The sequence below is a fragment of the Ruditapes philippinarum genome, unplaced genomic scaffold (assembly GCF_026571515.1).
Source record: "Ruditapes philippinarum isolate M1 unplaced genomic scaffold, ASM2657151v2 ctg13234_1_1_1_1, whole genome shotgun sequence".
In the NCBI taxonomy this organism is placed as follows: domain Eukaryota; kingdom Metazoa; phylum Mollusca; class Bivalvia; order Venerida; family Veneridae; genus Ruditapes; species Ruditapes philippinarum.
In genome coordinates, this window is record NW_026856859.1 from 14,299 (window position 1) to 29,384 (window position 15,086).

General features: G+C 31.9%; 1 protein-coding gene and 1 long non-coding RNA gene across 3 annotated transcripts; both read right to left on the reverse strand.

Annotated features, from left to right (window-relative positions):
• Positions 1-1,971: 1,971 nt before the first annotated feature.
• LOC132747935 (neurogenic locus notch homolog protein 3-like) lies at positions 1,972-10,540 on the reverse strand (the record flags this gene model as incomplete). 2 transcript variants are annotated; one of them, XM_060737466.1, is given in 12 exon segments in its annotated part: positions 1,972-2,292; positions 2,454-2,612; positions 5,476-5,572; positions 6,038-6,174; positions 6,953-7,063; positions 7,523-7,633; positions 8,009-8,119; positions 8,564-8,728; positions 9,099-9,269; positions 9,565-9,735; positions 10,070-10,192; positions 10,423-10,540. In XM_060737466.1, coding segments are annotated over 12 exon segments (1,746 nt in total), but the record flags the coding sequence as incomplete, so codon positions are not given.
• A 1,482-nt stretch (positions 10,541-12,022) lies between these two features.
• On the reverse strand, positions 12,023-14,096 carry LOC132747936 (uncharacterized). Its single transcript, XR_009628180.1, has 4 exons — positions 14,061-14,096; positions 12,982-13,026; positions 12,566-12,645; positions 12,023-12,091 (listed from the first exon to the last, which is right to left on the reverse strand). It is a non-coding gene; the product is annotated as an uncharacterized LOC132747936 (long non-coding RNA).
• Positions 14,097-15,086: the final 990 nt, after the last annotated feature.

Here is a 15,086-nt window from a genome sequence, read left to right on the forward strand (position 1 = left end):
TAGCATTTAGTCTTCGTTGACGGGGGTGGGGGAGGGAACCAGGACAACTTTGATCAATATAACTTGACGAATTATTAAATTACAAGTTACAAAGCCTAACCCTTGCCCACTATCAGATAGGCAGTTCTACCTAAACCCTCATCTCAACACAGACCCGTCTATAGTCTAATGACGGGAACCAAATTCGGACAGGGAACAAAAGGTATCATTAAAATACGCAACGGAGATTAGTTTGGCGCTACAGACGCAGCGCAAAACAGTCAAAACGTGTGCGACATGTAATTCATGAAAATAATTAACATTTAAGTTATAAAACAGATTAACTGAGTGAAAAAAGTACGTTCATTTTAAAACGTATCACACATTTTTGCAATAGGTTATTTTGAAGGATTCTGTGCCCGACGATTCTTCTCTTTTGCCTAGTTTTTTTTAATCAAATTTAGTGGTCCCATACCTATATTCTAGGCGAATATGCATTTTTTGTTAATGCAAATAGTTTAATCTTTTATAAATAAGTAAAACAATATGTAACAAAGAATTGATTATATATATATATCAATTTATTCATAACTATTATTTGATATTACAGACATATTTTCGCTATTTGTAAAATAACAGACAGTTCGTCCTCAAAATCATTTGAACATTATGCAATTCGCACGAATATTTAAATGGACATATTTTCGGCACATATTGTCTTGAATTAATTTAAAGTTTACCAATCATTTCAATTTCTTTTGTTATATACTTTATTTTGCTTTGACCAGCGCAACAGACAAACATTTCAGAATTTCAGACACATACCAAGAACATGGAGAAAATAAAAGATTAGTGCTTCGGATATTTAACTGTAATAGAGAACGATTTTCAATTCTGATTTTGTACATTACCTGTGACTGTTCACATCTTTGATGTGCAGCATCAACATTTAACTTGTTTTAAATGGAGTGTAAATATCATGTTTAAACCAGTCGCTGTGCGTATATTAAACTGTATACATGTTCAATGTCAAATCGGTACAACAGAAAATATGTGAGTTTTCAGAGAGATTTTACATCAGTTTAGGAGATCCACACTGATAGTCTGTAGCGTTTATATTTTTGTTTTTGTTGAGAAGAGAATTTGTTGTTTTGAAGGGAGTTTTAGTTTTAATTCACTATTTCATGTTTTGTATTGGGCAATAAAATTAAGGAAATCGTGTATTTCAACATATAAACAGTTATTTAAGGTTGAACTTTGATAAAGTCTTAAGAAGTACAGTGACCGTCATAGAATAATTACTATAATTACAACCTGTCATTATATTCAAAGCATATTGACTCCCTAATAATACATAGTTACATACAATGACTGCGGAAAAGTAACAATTTGACCTCCAAACGCAAACGATTGTGACCCTCACAGAATATCATCATAACACATGCACGCATGTACACTATCTACTTATGTTTAATTGATATCACAGAATTATCAGTAAACTTAAGATAAGCTATAACAGCGTTTCTAAGTGATGATATAAACAATATCTAACGTATCTTAGTGGTGATATTAACCAAGAGAGATATGACCGTGGTTCAAAGTCACAAACAATTGAAATATTTACAGAAACAAATTAAAAGACAGAAATGTTATAGACATTTTTCAATGTTTGTAGCGGAAACATATTTCCGGTATTTGAATAGTTGTACATACTTTACTTAAAGGAACAAATTAAATCTTTGGTAGTCCATTTTATTAACGCTCAAACGCGCCTATGTTTTGTTAAAATACCTGTTACAACCGCAATACATTAGTTTCATTATATAACAAAATAAAAATCAAAATGCTTTATTTTATGAAAGTTTTATTTTTTTGCACTGTTAATCGAAATTCTTATCAGACAAATTTATTTTATATAGACTTATTACCAAAAACTTTTTATTGGTGGCGATTGAATAATAAACATGTATAAGATAGACAATTAAGCCAAAAGTAAATTGAGACTTTATTTAATACAATGCAACATGAAACATTTCATTGCTTACACGCGCCTTATCATCATTCTCGACGATTTCAGTGATTGCTTCCCTTTGAAGGAATTATAGATCATTCCTGCATCCCCTGCCGCAGTCGAATGGACTGTTCCTGGTGTAATATAATCGCCGTTAAGATTAACAAAGGTACAAGGACTATACCAGTACCACCATCCTCCATGACACAGTTGTGCGTTGTTGGGTCCATTATAATCATCTACATCATGATCATAGGTCGAGAAACGCCGGCCATTACTGTAGTACAAACCCTTTACATCTCCTTAAAAGGTACAATTCAGCGTTATAAGCGAGGGAATTGTTTCATTTTTGTCAGAGGATTGACTTGTTTTAAAATTGGAAATTATATTACGATAATTATATTATAAAATTTTTATCTAGAATTATGGATCATAAAAAATTGTATGCAAGTAAACATTGCACCTGCAGTGCCATATCCTTTATCAATGTGAAGCCTATAATCGTCTTCGTCTAAACTAAAGTTCCTGTATACTTCAAATGCTTTGGTACCATCTGCCGCATCTACATCTATTCGCAATTCCGTAATGTTTTGTGATGATAATTCAAATATATAATGAAGCCCTTGAAAATAGAATAAAAAACATCTATATATGTATATGTACAGTGATATTTTTTGCACTTTATTATCATTTTATATTATTGTCCAATTCTCAAATTAATTTTGATTTTTGTTTGAACCAACTTCAATGGAAGGATACTTCGTCATCGCGCACCTGCTGAATGCTCCAACTAGGACTTTTTTGCAGGGAATTCGTCGACTCGAAGGTAAAATACAATTTTATTGTAAGAAAACGTAAGAGTATCAAAAATCATGTAGCGCACCAAAGAAATGCTTTAGTACCTGAGATAATTGTAAAAAGAGGTGTAAAGATTTATTGCCTGGTTTAGGCCTGGTAACGGGATAAGTGTTTTTTCTCGGATTGCTCCCATTAGGACTTTTCCGGAAACATATTAGAAATAATTTTTAACGAACCAGAATATAAACCGAGTCATGTTTACACATTTTACTAGATTGGTTTCAAATAGTTCTATTCAAAAGTCAGTTTTTTAAGTTTTTATAAAAATATAAAATGCTCCCACTCGGACTCGATTTCAGATATGTTCGCACTCTGACCCAAATATATACAGATTTTGAAAGCACATTGCTGTGTTAAGCTTTTATGGATTATTTTCACAATTTTACACCATTTGTCAATATGTTATATGTGTTTGGTGACATCACTTCTTTGATTCTGAAGAAAGACGTCGTCGGGCAGAAACAAGGCAACATGGCTAGGTTTCAACTGACAGGATTACAAAAAGGTGCACTTGGCTTGTGTTGGTATTGGATCCGAAGGGATGATTCATTCAAAATTATTGCCAACAACAAAGCAAGGACTATAAGACATTAAATGGACAGTTTGGATCTCAAGAATAAAGTTTTGTTGAGATGTTAATAAATGGTAGTGTTTAATAAAGAAGTCATTATACATTACTCGTACTCACATTAGAAACCTGCATTATTCAATAATTGCTGACATTAATATTTTGTTGATCATCTAAAACGCAATGACTTGAGTGTTTGTAAAATAACAAAATGAAATAAATCAGAAAACAAAGATCACAGTTATTTTTATCACAGTCGTTACCATATCGTGCATGGTAATTCAATGACATTAAAAAAATATACAAGAAGGAGTCGAAGATAGTAAAATTCCTCGCCGAAAAGGAGGAAATACATTTCAAAGGGGAAGTAACTCTTACATGCATGTACAAATCCAAGTAATGACACTCGTGAAAATTAATGAAACCTTTTAAGTTAAAACCTAGACATAATATATCAGGACAATGATAACACTCCCATAAAAAAACAAAGAAAAAAATAACAACAAAGAAGCATTAGGTGAACACTTCTAGTCCTTGTGCTCTGCTATTCACCTTTAATAAACATGCTCAATATAAAGTTTCAAGTTAATATCTCAAATACCTTTAAAGGTATGGTCCTTGCAAACTAATCATAGTGAATAACAAAGAGCGATAACTCAAAAACTGGAGGGTTGTCATTCTTGTTTGTGGTACTTTGCTTTACTATAATATATCATCCAGTGAAGTTTCAACTAAATTGATCCTTTATAACATATTGTCCAAAACTTAACGTAAAAACTGAACAAACAACAATTACTTCAAAGCGCTATTATTCTTGTGTTTTCTTAAGTATTCCTCCTCACAGAGATATATCCACAGTTGGTATCTAAAATATGTGTTCGAGCTATGCCGTGCCAAGGTGTCCTGTCATGTGCTTCCTTACGTCGCAATGTGGTTTATGCCTTTTCCCATACTGGTTGCAAACACAAATAATTTCTGCAAAATAAAACGTTATCATATTTTTTAAATGTATAATCAATTTGTTTTTTTATTTCAGGGTACCGCTTTAACGAAGAATTGTTTCAACATAACCGATTTTTCCTTACTTTTAGACCGATAACTAATCCTGACGAGATTGTTATAGTAAAATATGCCACAACTTTAGTTATCTAAATATTAGTATCGTATTTTAAAATGCTGTTTCATTGAATTCTAACTGATTACATGAATATGTATACTTGAATTTAAAGATACATTTAAAAAATAATAATATATTAACACAGCAATGTGCTTTAAAAATTTGTATATATTTATGTACGAGTGGGAGCATTTCTGAAATCGAATCCGAGTGGGATCATTTTCCATTCTTATAAAAAGATATAAGAAAAACTGACTTTTGAATAGACATTTTTGAACCCAATCTAGAAAAAATGTGTAAACATGACTCGGTTCATGTTCTGGTACGTTCAAAATAATTTTCGGTTTTCAACCTTATTTCTTATATGTTTCGGAAAAAGTCCGAGTGGGAGCTTTCAGAGAAAAACACTTACCCCATTCTTAGGCCTAAACCAGGCAATAAATCTTTACACTTTTTTACAATTACCTCAAGTACTATAGTTATTCTTTGGTCATACGTGATTTTTTGATACTCGTACGTTTTCTTATAGTAAAATTGTATATTACCTTCGAGTCGATGGATTTTCTGCAAAATATATGCGCGAAGACGAAGTATCCTACCATTGAACTTTGTTAAAGTAAAACTAATCTTTTAATCTGACATTATTTATAAAACCCAATGCAACATGTGTTTAAAGTCGGTTAACAAACAAAATAATTAATCGATTTTCGTTTTTGAACAGTTTTTATTTAAATCTCTTTTTTTACTTTTTTTGAAAGCGATTGTTTATAGCTATAGAAACTGTCAGTAAAACAGGACTGGGAGGTATCTTTATGTCATTAGTACTTTTTTACCATGGCAGGGTGAAAAAACAATATGTTTCAACTAAAGCTAAATGAAATTCTTACCTTTAAATTGACATTGATAATATTTCATTAATTTGTTATTAATACAAGTTCATACCTAGCCAAAATTCGCCGTTAATATCTCCAAAACCAACGGAGTAATTGGCATGATTTCGGTAGAAGTCCACTGAACCATTAAATCGTCTTTGGACCACCTGTTATTAGAAACAGTCTTTCCATTTTCTGAGTCTGCCAAAGGGGGAATTAGCGTCAGTATGTGGATAATATTGAACTTGATAATACTGCACGTTTGTAACGCCGATTTTGATCGGCTTATAGTGAATGTTATGTAAATTATATACGCGTTCGTTGTAAATAACAATTGATAAAAGTAAAATTTTGTAAGATTTGGTTTTGTGTAAAGGAGAAACTATGAACGTGCTCTGGTGTAAGTTTCACATTTGGACAAAAAGTGGATTAAATGGCCATCAACTAAGCCAATTACACACAGGAATCAGACCACAAGCCAATTTGAGACTATATTTGCACAGGGTGTTGTGCTCGTGCATATGCTTTGAATAATCAGTATTGCTTGATTATTATTGTCAAAGTACAAAGCAACACTGTTAATTATTTTTGTTTCACTGAGTTTCTTCAATTTTGCAATGTTATAAACCTACCGACCATCCGCCACCGGCAGTCTCAAAATCGCAGTATATTTCTTTGTAGACTTTTGATTTCCACAACTGGATTCCATATATACCATTTGTTTTACCAAGAGACATTTTCTGAATATCATAACAATCAGATGCTGGAACTGAAAAAATACGCATAAAATATATATACTAGAGTTGTCAGAGGAGATTACTCGCTATACTGACTAAATTTCGGACTCAGTAAAGAAAATCAAAACTATGATGATAAATAACTTATATTTGAAGTTTGAAAGCTCTTAACAAGGAAAAGGGTAAAGTGAAATATACCAAATTTTCAAAATATTTCTAAGTTCAGGGGGAGATTATTATGAAAAGATATAATAGTTGTGAACCTTCTAAAACATGATATGGGATATGATAAAGAACATTTATTTGAAGTTTAAAGTTAATCCGTAAAGAAAAGGGACGTTTTAGTAAAAGTATTTAACTACTCAAAAATTGAACCAATAAACTGAATGCGGACGTGGGTGCCTAGGTCGAGTTGTGTAGGACAGCTCTCCATAAAACTATTTCTTAATGTTAAAAAGAAGAGCATCAGCCTCATGACTGCAATCAAACATTCATTTTCTATAATGAACCTTATGATTTAAAGTATGAGATTCGAATAATTTATAACTACAAAGAACACTACTATTAGACAAATATGTTCCGTACTCGTCCGTATTTGTTCAACATACGGGACCATTTTATCATGGAGATTAGTTAAAGTTTTCGCACTGTTTCTCTTTTCAGGTCTGGTAAGTGGTCATACGTGAATAAAAATGACTTCACAGAGATGTTCTTCTTTTAATCACGCTCCTTTCTATTCTTTTTCTTCTTTTTATTTCAATATTGTAAATGCGGGTTATTGCAGTTTAGATAGGTTGCATAGATCGTTACCTGTTTCACAGAGGTTGCCTGTAAATCCCGGAGGACAGTTGCAAGTGTAGTTTGTTACCTCGTTCACACAGTGTCCTCGAATACACGGATTTGAAGAGCAAAAGTCGATACCTTTGATAAAAGTAAAATTACAAGTTATACATTTAAAGAACAGTCATGGTTTCATGTTTGGAGCATATATCGATATAAATATACTATATACCTTAATTGTATATATCAAATAGTATGTTGAATGTTCAACTCTTTAATGCTTAATTCTAATATAAGGCACTTTCGAACAGATTTCCATGAATCTATCTAATTTTGGTTTGACATAATGCCCTTGCCTGTGTTCCACATGTTTGATTTAAAAATACTTTTGACATGGTACTTTTGCAAACGATAATGTAAATAAAAGTATGCAATAGAAATTGATTTAAGAAGGATATCTATATATTTCTATACTTCTACAAACTGTGTTTAACTTATTTTTCGTAAGCTCGTATTTAATCAGTAATTTCAGTTTGAAAAAGTAGAGAATCAAACATTCACGTGTTGTATCTTTCGTCTTAAATTTTGGTACATATTTACTTGTGTTACAGTATTTTCCCCTGAATCCAGCGGAACAAGAGCACACAAAACCATCCTTGTTATCAAAACATGTTCCGTGAACACAAGGGCTAGATTTACACATCGAATTTGCTGTAAGTTAGAAAAATGAATTTCTGGGTGAAGATATGTATTGGTTTAAAGAAATTACTCTCTAAGTCTCACTAAATCTAGTAATAAAGGTACACTGATTTAATGTTCTATTCATCATAATAATTATATACTTTAAAATAAAAACTGTTTAAAGTAAAACATAGAATCTTTGTTTTTATCGACGCGCTCAAATTGCAAACGCAAACATTTTCGTTTCGCTATAATTGTCAGCATATATCTGCACGAACATGCAATAGTATATGATAAAATGTGATAAAATGCAAATAAGTGATTTTAATTTGTAAATGTCAATTTGCATAATATGATTCATGAGTGTAATAATATCTTTCAAGACAAAAACGTATTTTTCCTTACAGATATTGCAAATTCTGCCCTCAAAGCCTTGGTCACATGTACATACGAAATCATTTCTAAGGTCAATACACGATCCATGGATACAGGGATTTGGTTGACAATGGCTAGAATCTGAAAAAAAATCTCATATAACAAATCGGGCAAGTTTGCATCTGATGATGAATGTACGTTACAGAGGGAAAAGGGAATTTAGCTGCAGTCTAGTACAAACATATTTTATACTTTCCTGTTAGAGGTTTTGGCAAATTAAGATTGGTTTGTGTTTCATTTTTGCGCAATTACCACTATATTAAATAGTTACGTTTTCAGTTTTGCAATATCTAGGTTTATATAAAAAAAATCATGATTCTTTCACAAATATCAGAAATATTTAAAATGGCATAAGAACATTAAGAAGAGCAGAAAACAGATACAGGACTTTGAAATAAAGTTTATTTTACAATGGATAAAAAATCGTTTTTTCTTTTTTGTTGTTTTGTTTTTGATTTTTTTTTGTTTAATATTTATATTGCTGTTGTCGTTGTTGTTGTTGATTTAAACATTCGATTGATTTACCACAAGTTATTTGTGAACATGAATCTATTTCAATGTTATTCCCTTGGCAAAACTGTCCATATGGGGATGGTTTTGGGTTTGTACATGCTCTGAACCTTGACTTAATCCCGCTTCCACAAGTTACACTACAAGATCTCCAACTCTCCCACGCAGTCCAGCCACCATCTGAAAAAGGTATTTGCAATTTTGGACAGGTTTTCTTTACTTTTACACAGATGTTTTTATCAATTAGGCAAACTTTTGAGATAGTAAATGTTTTGAAGGGTATTCAATTAATATCAATAAGTAGTACAGTGTTTGATTCTACTTTAGTTTAATCATACATTATTGCAACACATACGTGTAAAATTGTAAGCAAATGATAAGTATATATTAAATGCAAATGGGGTTGATACTAGTGAAACAAGTATGTTTAAAAACAAGTATATTTAATTTCTCAAGATAGTGTATGATTTTCACTAGGCAAACTTTATCACTGAAATAAAATGACATAATGTTTGCAGTATTTTTTTGTTATTATTCCCATTACACGTACTTGAACAGATTTTAGGTAAACACAGTTGTGACTCTTGATTGTGACCGAAACAGTGATCACCAAATCGACTAGGAGGAGGATTTGAACAATCTCTGCTGCGACTCTTCATTCCCATGTCACATGTTACAGAACACGATCCCCATTCCTGCCACTGACCCCAACCACCATGTACTGAATTAGGATTATTTAATTAATGTCATTAAAGAGGACAATACTTATGTAATAGGTATATCGGTATATCTATACAGTATGGTGCTGTTAATATAACCCCGTACTCACATCAAGGCAAAACATCTATATTTTGTAACAAATAAATGAGTTCAAACTATCGGTTACTTGCTAATTTTCGTTACATGTTCTTTATTAGAATTAACATTGGTTTACATGTAATTCAAGATATTGTAAAATTTTAGCTTGAGCGACGCATCCATTTTGAATAAAATATTATTTATCTTTCATAACATACTGGGACAAAGATCCAGTTCACACACTTTATTGTCTGTACTATTGCCTAGACACATCTGACCACCGTATTGTGGTGCAGGATTTGTGCAGGATCGGGTTCTTGTCTGTAAACCTTTTTCGCATGTAACGTCACACGAGGACCATGCAGACCACGGTGTCCAGTTTCCGTCAACTATATGGAATTAAGTCAGCACAAATTCGAATTTGAATATTAACAAACTTTAATCGAGATTTATTAATAAATAATTAATAGATTTTAAATAATTAAGCATCGCTGATAAGTTTTTGTTAGACTTTAAATATCGGTTAAACTATTTTTAAAACATTTCCGAATTTTAATATTAGCTTATTTTTCAACTTTAGATAGTTTGTTTGACTTCATACCAAAATAAAGCTACATGTTTCATCTCTTATGAAACACTTTCGAAAAAATGTTGCAATCATTGTGGCGTTGTCTTCAATGATAAATTTTATCAAAAGAAACTAGTGAGAGATAGTTTACATACCAACGTTGCACAAATTACAAAACTTAGGGCACACTTTCTTAGCTTGAGAGATATCATTGCAAATGTTGAACAAAGAGTTAAGTCTTGCACAGTCAATGGACTCGTCATCAATACATGATTGAGCTGAAATTTATTGAGGCTGTCTAAGATAATAATTGTTATAGACATACCGGTCATTTTCAAGATACTTGTATGTGTTAGAACAAAACTGTAATTTAGAGTTAATCAAATGCACAAAAATATGTTGAAAAATTTGAAAAAACTTGACTTAAAATTGAAAGATTTAATATTCAACACTACAGCTGTAATAGACTGAATAACATTAGAAAGGTCAGTCCACGACAAATACGTACGTTTCAGATGTTCGCATAAAATTTTATTGCAATGGTCACTGGAACAGCATTCAAGGCAATCAGTTGTTTGTCTCGTATAAAGATCTCTGCCTACTATAGTGGCTGGAATATTTCCATGAGCTGTACATTGCTGTTACGTAAAAAAGAAGAAGAAATAATAATAATAGTAACTACTCTATGCTGCTTTGTATAAAGTAGGGATGTCATTCGGAGTCCGGATATCCGATCGTTCGGATCACGATTCAGTGTCCGGAGCCGATTTTCGGATTCGAATGTTCGCAAAAAATATTTCAGAATATTGAGAAAATGTGATAAAAAACATGCGTTGAAATAATCGACGTAGACATGGTGTTGACACCATATTGTTTATTGTACCTTAGTTTGACAATACACATCATAATCTCTGCGGACCACAAAAAATCAATAATTACTATAATAATTACGAGTCAGGTATGACACATGTTAATATATATTAAACACCAAACAAATTAAGTTTTGTAGGATTTAAGATGAATATTCTAAGTCCCGTGCGATTGTCATCGGCAACGATGTTACATTTCTCATATCCAAATTTAAATATTTAATATGGCTTTTAATATATTTCGGCTTACGACCCGTCGACTCCTTATTTTGAGAAAATGAAAATTCTGTAGAAATAAAATAATCAAATCAAGAAATGCACTTACGAATAATAATATGTTAATTATCACAGCTTGTATTGAAATTGATATGACAATTATCCGACAAAATAACTTTCTCCTTTACTGTAGTGTTAATCAAACATGTGCATTTTTTAAAAACATTTTTTTCATAGTTTTTTTTTACTTATGAACACTTAAAATGCGTGTAATTCATGAAAGTTTCGGCAACTTCTCTGATGATTCGAATCAAACAGCCAGGACTACATGCTGGTAAACATCAAAGATTGGCAGATTCTTTTGAAAAGCCGGCTACACACCTGTCAAAGGTCATCGTGTGTAAATTGTATGCGTGTTATATTGTTTTCACAAATGTGAGCGAGTGTTATTTTGTATTATAGCACTAATTGAGGAATTGAGACAATCGGCGGTGAATTTCATTTTCATTTCATTTTAAATCGTAAGTACCATATGCAGTAAATTTATCGATAACAGTCATATTCTATATAGAAATAATAAAATCAAAACGAAAAAATTTTGACACGAAACATTCAATTAAAAAAGAAGTAAAACGAACTATTACACTTTGAAAAAGGTCGCGAAAATATGGTTACGTCATATCAGCCAACTAAGAATATAACAACGATCCGAACATCCGGATGTATCCGGATGTTTGATTCGGATATCCGGATGACCGTTTCGGCTCCAGATGACATCCCTAGTATAAAGGCAACCCAATCAATACACGAATCCGGACATGTTTCTTACTCTGCTTATTAAAATATGTCATCAAATGTGTAAGCGAATCTGATAAAACTGAATACAAGACACGACGTGGCGAAAAGTGTCGACATTTTACAAGTATACGATTTGTGTTAGCATTATCAATGTGTGTGACTCGAAAACCGCATTTTCTTATTAAAACATACTTATTACGAACGATTTATCATAATATACTATACCTGATTGTCGATACAACCTAGTACATTCATGTGATGTTGATTTGTCGATGAAGTATTTAGAAAACAAGCCTGAAAAGGAATTAATTTTAATAACAACAGCATATTATCACTTTTGGCAAATGACAAAACCATGCACAGTCCTGAGGCATCAATATTAGACACTTGCAAGGGTTTTAGAAATTTCCATAACATTAGTTAGCTTTTCCGGATATAAAAGATGTGTGACAAATGTATTCAACTTTCTTCATTGCACATTCATCAGGTTTTTTCTTTCGGTTTTTTTATTTGTCTTTCTTTTATTTTTTCGTTGTTGTTTTCTTTTTGTATTACATTAAACTAAACTTTATAGCATGATACTGATATGTTTGTGGCAAAACAAGTCTAGCACAGTATATTCCTTGTACATGAAACACAAGGCATACAAAGAATAAGTTTAATAGAAATAACTACTTTGAAAAAATGAAAAGTTAAAATATAGATTATAGACGGGACTAGTAGTTCTGTTCAAAAGATCACTGAAATTTCGTTTTTTACTGTACGCACCTGTCCATCCTTACATACCAGTGTGTTGTTGCAACTATTGACATCGTTTATAGACTGACAGCTGAAACATTCTAGTGCAGCTGCATCAAAATATACAAAAAAAACACGTTCATTACTTAATAAATCTTAGGTGTTATGGGGCTTGAATCAACTATTATCATTTTTTTCATTGCGCTCCAATGATATCGGTTTTCCAGAATATGTAAGACATCAACTTTCAAAACGTACAAAAATGTATGGTATCTTTATCTGGAGCATCCCTCGTACGTAGTAGCATTGGGAAAATATAAATTAGAAATTTATGTAGAAAACTTAAAGTTAGAATGTCTTACGGATGAATGAATGTAAGTGATTTAAGATCACTACGAAGATAATGTTAATGATTTAGCTAATGAAAGGAAATAATTTATACATACCGGTGTTTTGAACAAATAGGTGTACAATTGACAGGACGAGTAACACTGAAAAGAAATGATATTAAAGATCGAGACCCATCTCAAATACTGACAATTTTCATAAAAAAATATCGTTAAATTACTGATTGCGCTCAAAAGACACTGTTTTATACAAAAACTAGACTTGGTTTATTTTATATTTATTACTCTTAAACTGGAGCTATCACTTATGGTGATAAATACCTCAGCAGGAACCTTAACGTTTTCAGTGGCAATATTTGTATTATGATGTTTGAATAATAACAATTAATGATCATTATGTTAAACTACAAAGCCCATAGCTAAGATATTTGGCAGCTTAACATTGTGGATATCTTCAACAGTTATAAAACTTATGATCAAAGGGTACAAAGTAAAAAATGGTCCACCATATAGGTCACTTAACTTATGAGGCTTATATAGTAAAGATATTTTAAATATTTACTCCATGCTCAGGGCTCGTATTCCTCTTTAAAAACACCACCTAGGATAAAACATATCCTCTACCGTCCATAATCATAAAAAGCATTAATATAAAATATGTTTGGGACAAGTTTCACGAATTGGTCTCTTCTTAAGGGTATTTTGACTTCTCAAACATATTTGCATTCAGCCTTTGTGGTGTTTTTGTTGTAATTTAATATCAAAGTCTGAACAGACTAAGAACAAAATACAAAGCAGGCAAAATCCATTACACAATGTTAACAAGGCTTACATCACTTAAGTGTTGAAAATTCAGTACCGCTCAAGCCGCTGCTAAGAGGCGTGAGGGGGGTTGCGCTGTTTTATAATCGCTCATGTACAGGCTCAATCAATCCGACTCTGCAATTTTCATGTCAACTTATTGTGAATAATGCTTCCGACATTTTGTCCAGATTTTTATTTACATAACTTGTCCAGCATGCTTGAGAGACACTATTTTGTTAGCCTCATCCAATTAAACAAAACTATTTTCAAAATATATTTTGCATTTTAGTCAGAAAAAAACATGAATTTTCTTTTTCAAAAAGATAGAAGAAAAATGATATTTTGAATATATTAACAATTAAAGCAGTACTTACTCATCCTTAAGACCAACAATGATTGCAATATTTTCCTTTTAGACTGATAAAAAAAATTGTCAACAAGTTTTGACACACATGAACCAAATAGATAACGAATTTTAAAGCATATTTGTCCCATGTTTTATTTAAAATGGCTTATTTAATTTAACGTGCATGATTTCGGTGACGACTTCTTGGACACTTATACACATGTTATACAAAAAGTGTGTACGTTAAAGAAGCATAAGGAAGTCGGCTTGGCATTCCACATTATGCCGGAAAAAGATCCACTAAAACCTAAAGCATTGATACTTTGTAGTAACGCGGCATGATTAACCGTCTTTTGGTATAAGATCACAATGCTGAGTACTCGCAGATATGTCGTTGATCATGAATAATCTAACTCGAGTCCAAATTACCATAATCTTTTGAATACGGAACGGCGTGAATCTTATGATCTGATGTATAACTGTTATCATTTCTGTTACTAGATTACACGTTACTATGAACTATGCAACCAGCAACCTTCTCGGATGGCTCTAAAAATATTTATATACGGAGAGTGCAATTAAGGATTATTTTTAAAAAGTAGTTCGGAACCATATGCTAGGTAAAGTGAGAGTGAACAAAATGAAATTTATTCTGAATTTATTCTGAAACATGAAAATCACGATGCATCGTGCTGTACGATTATGAAAATTCAGAAGCATATCATTTCTGTTTTAAGATAGTGTATATCTCATTGAAACTGATAAATATTCCTCTCTGCACATCTTATCAACCAACATTCAAATTCATGGTTAACACTCACATGTTGGTTGTATTATAGTGTAAATGTTGTATATTGGCCGGATTATTGATAAACTTGAATTATAATAAATTTAATTGAACGAAACAACGACACATCATATCAAAATGTAGTTGTATTTTATTTTCAATCCTAGAGTTTTGGGAGGATGCCGAAGCCATCACAGATAATTTCTGATGTGAAGCATTGGTTAAAAGCAAAAAAACATTCTGACAAATAAGATGGTTAAAGTGGTA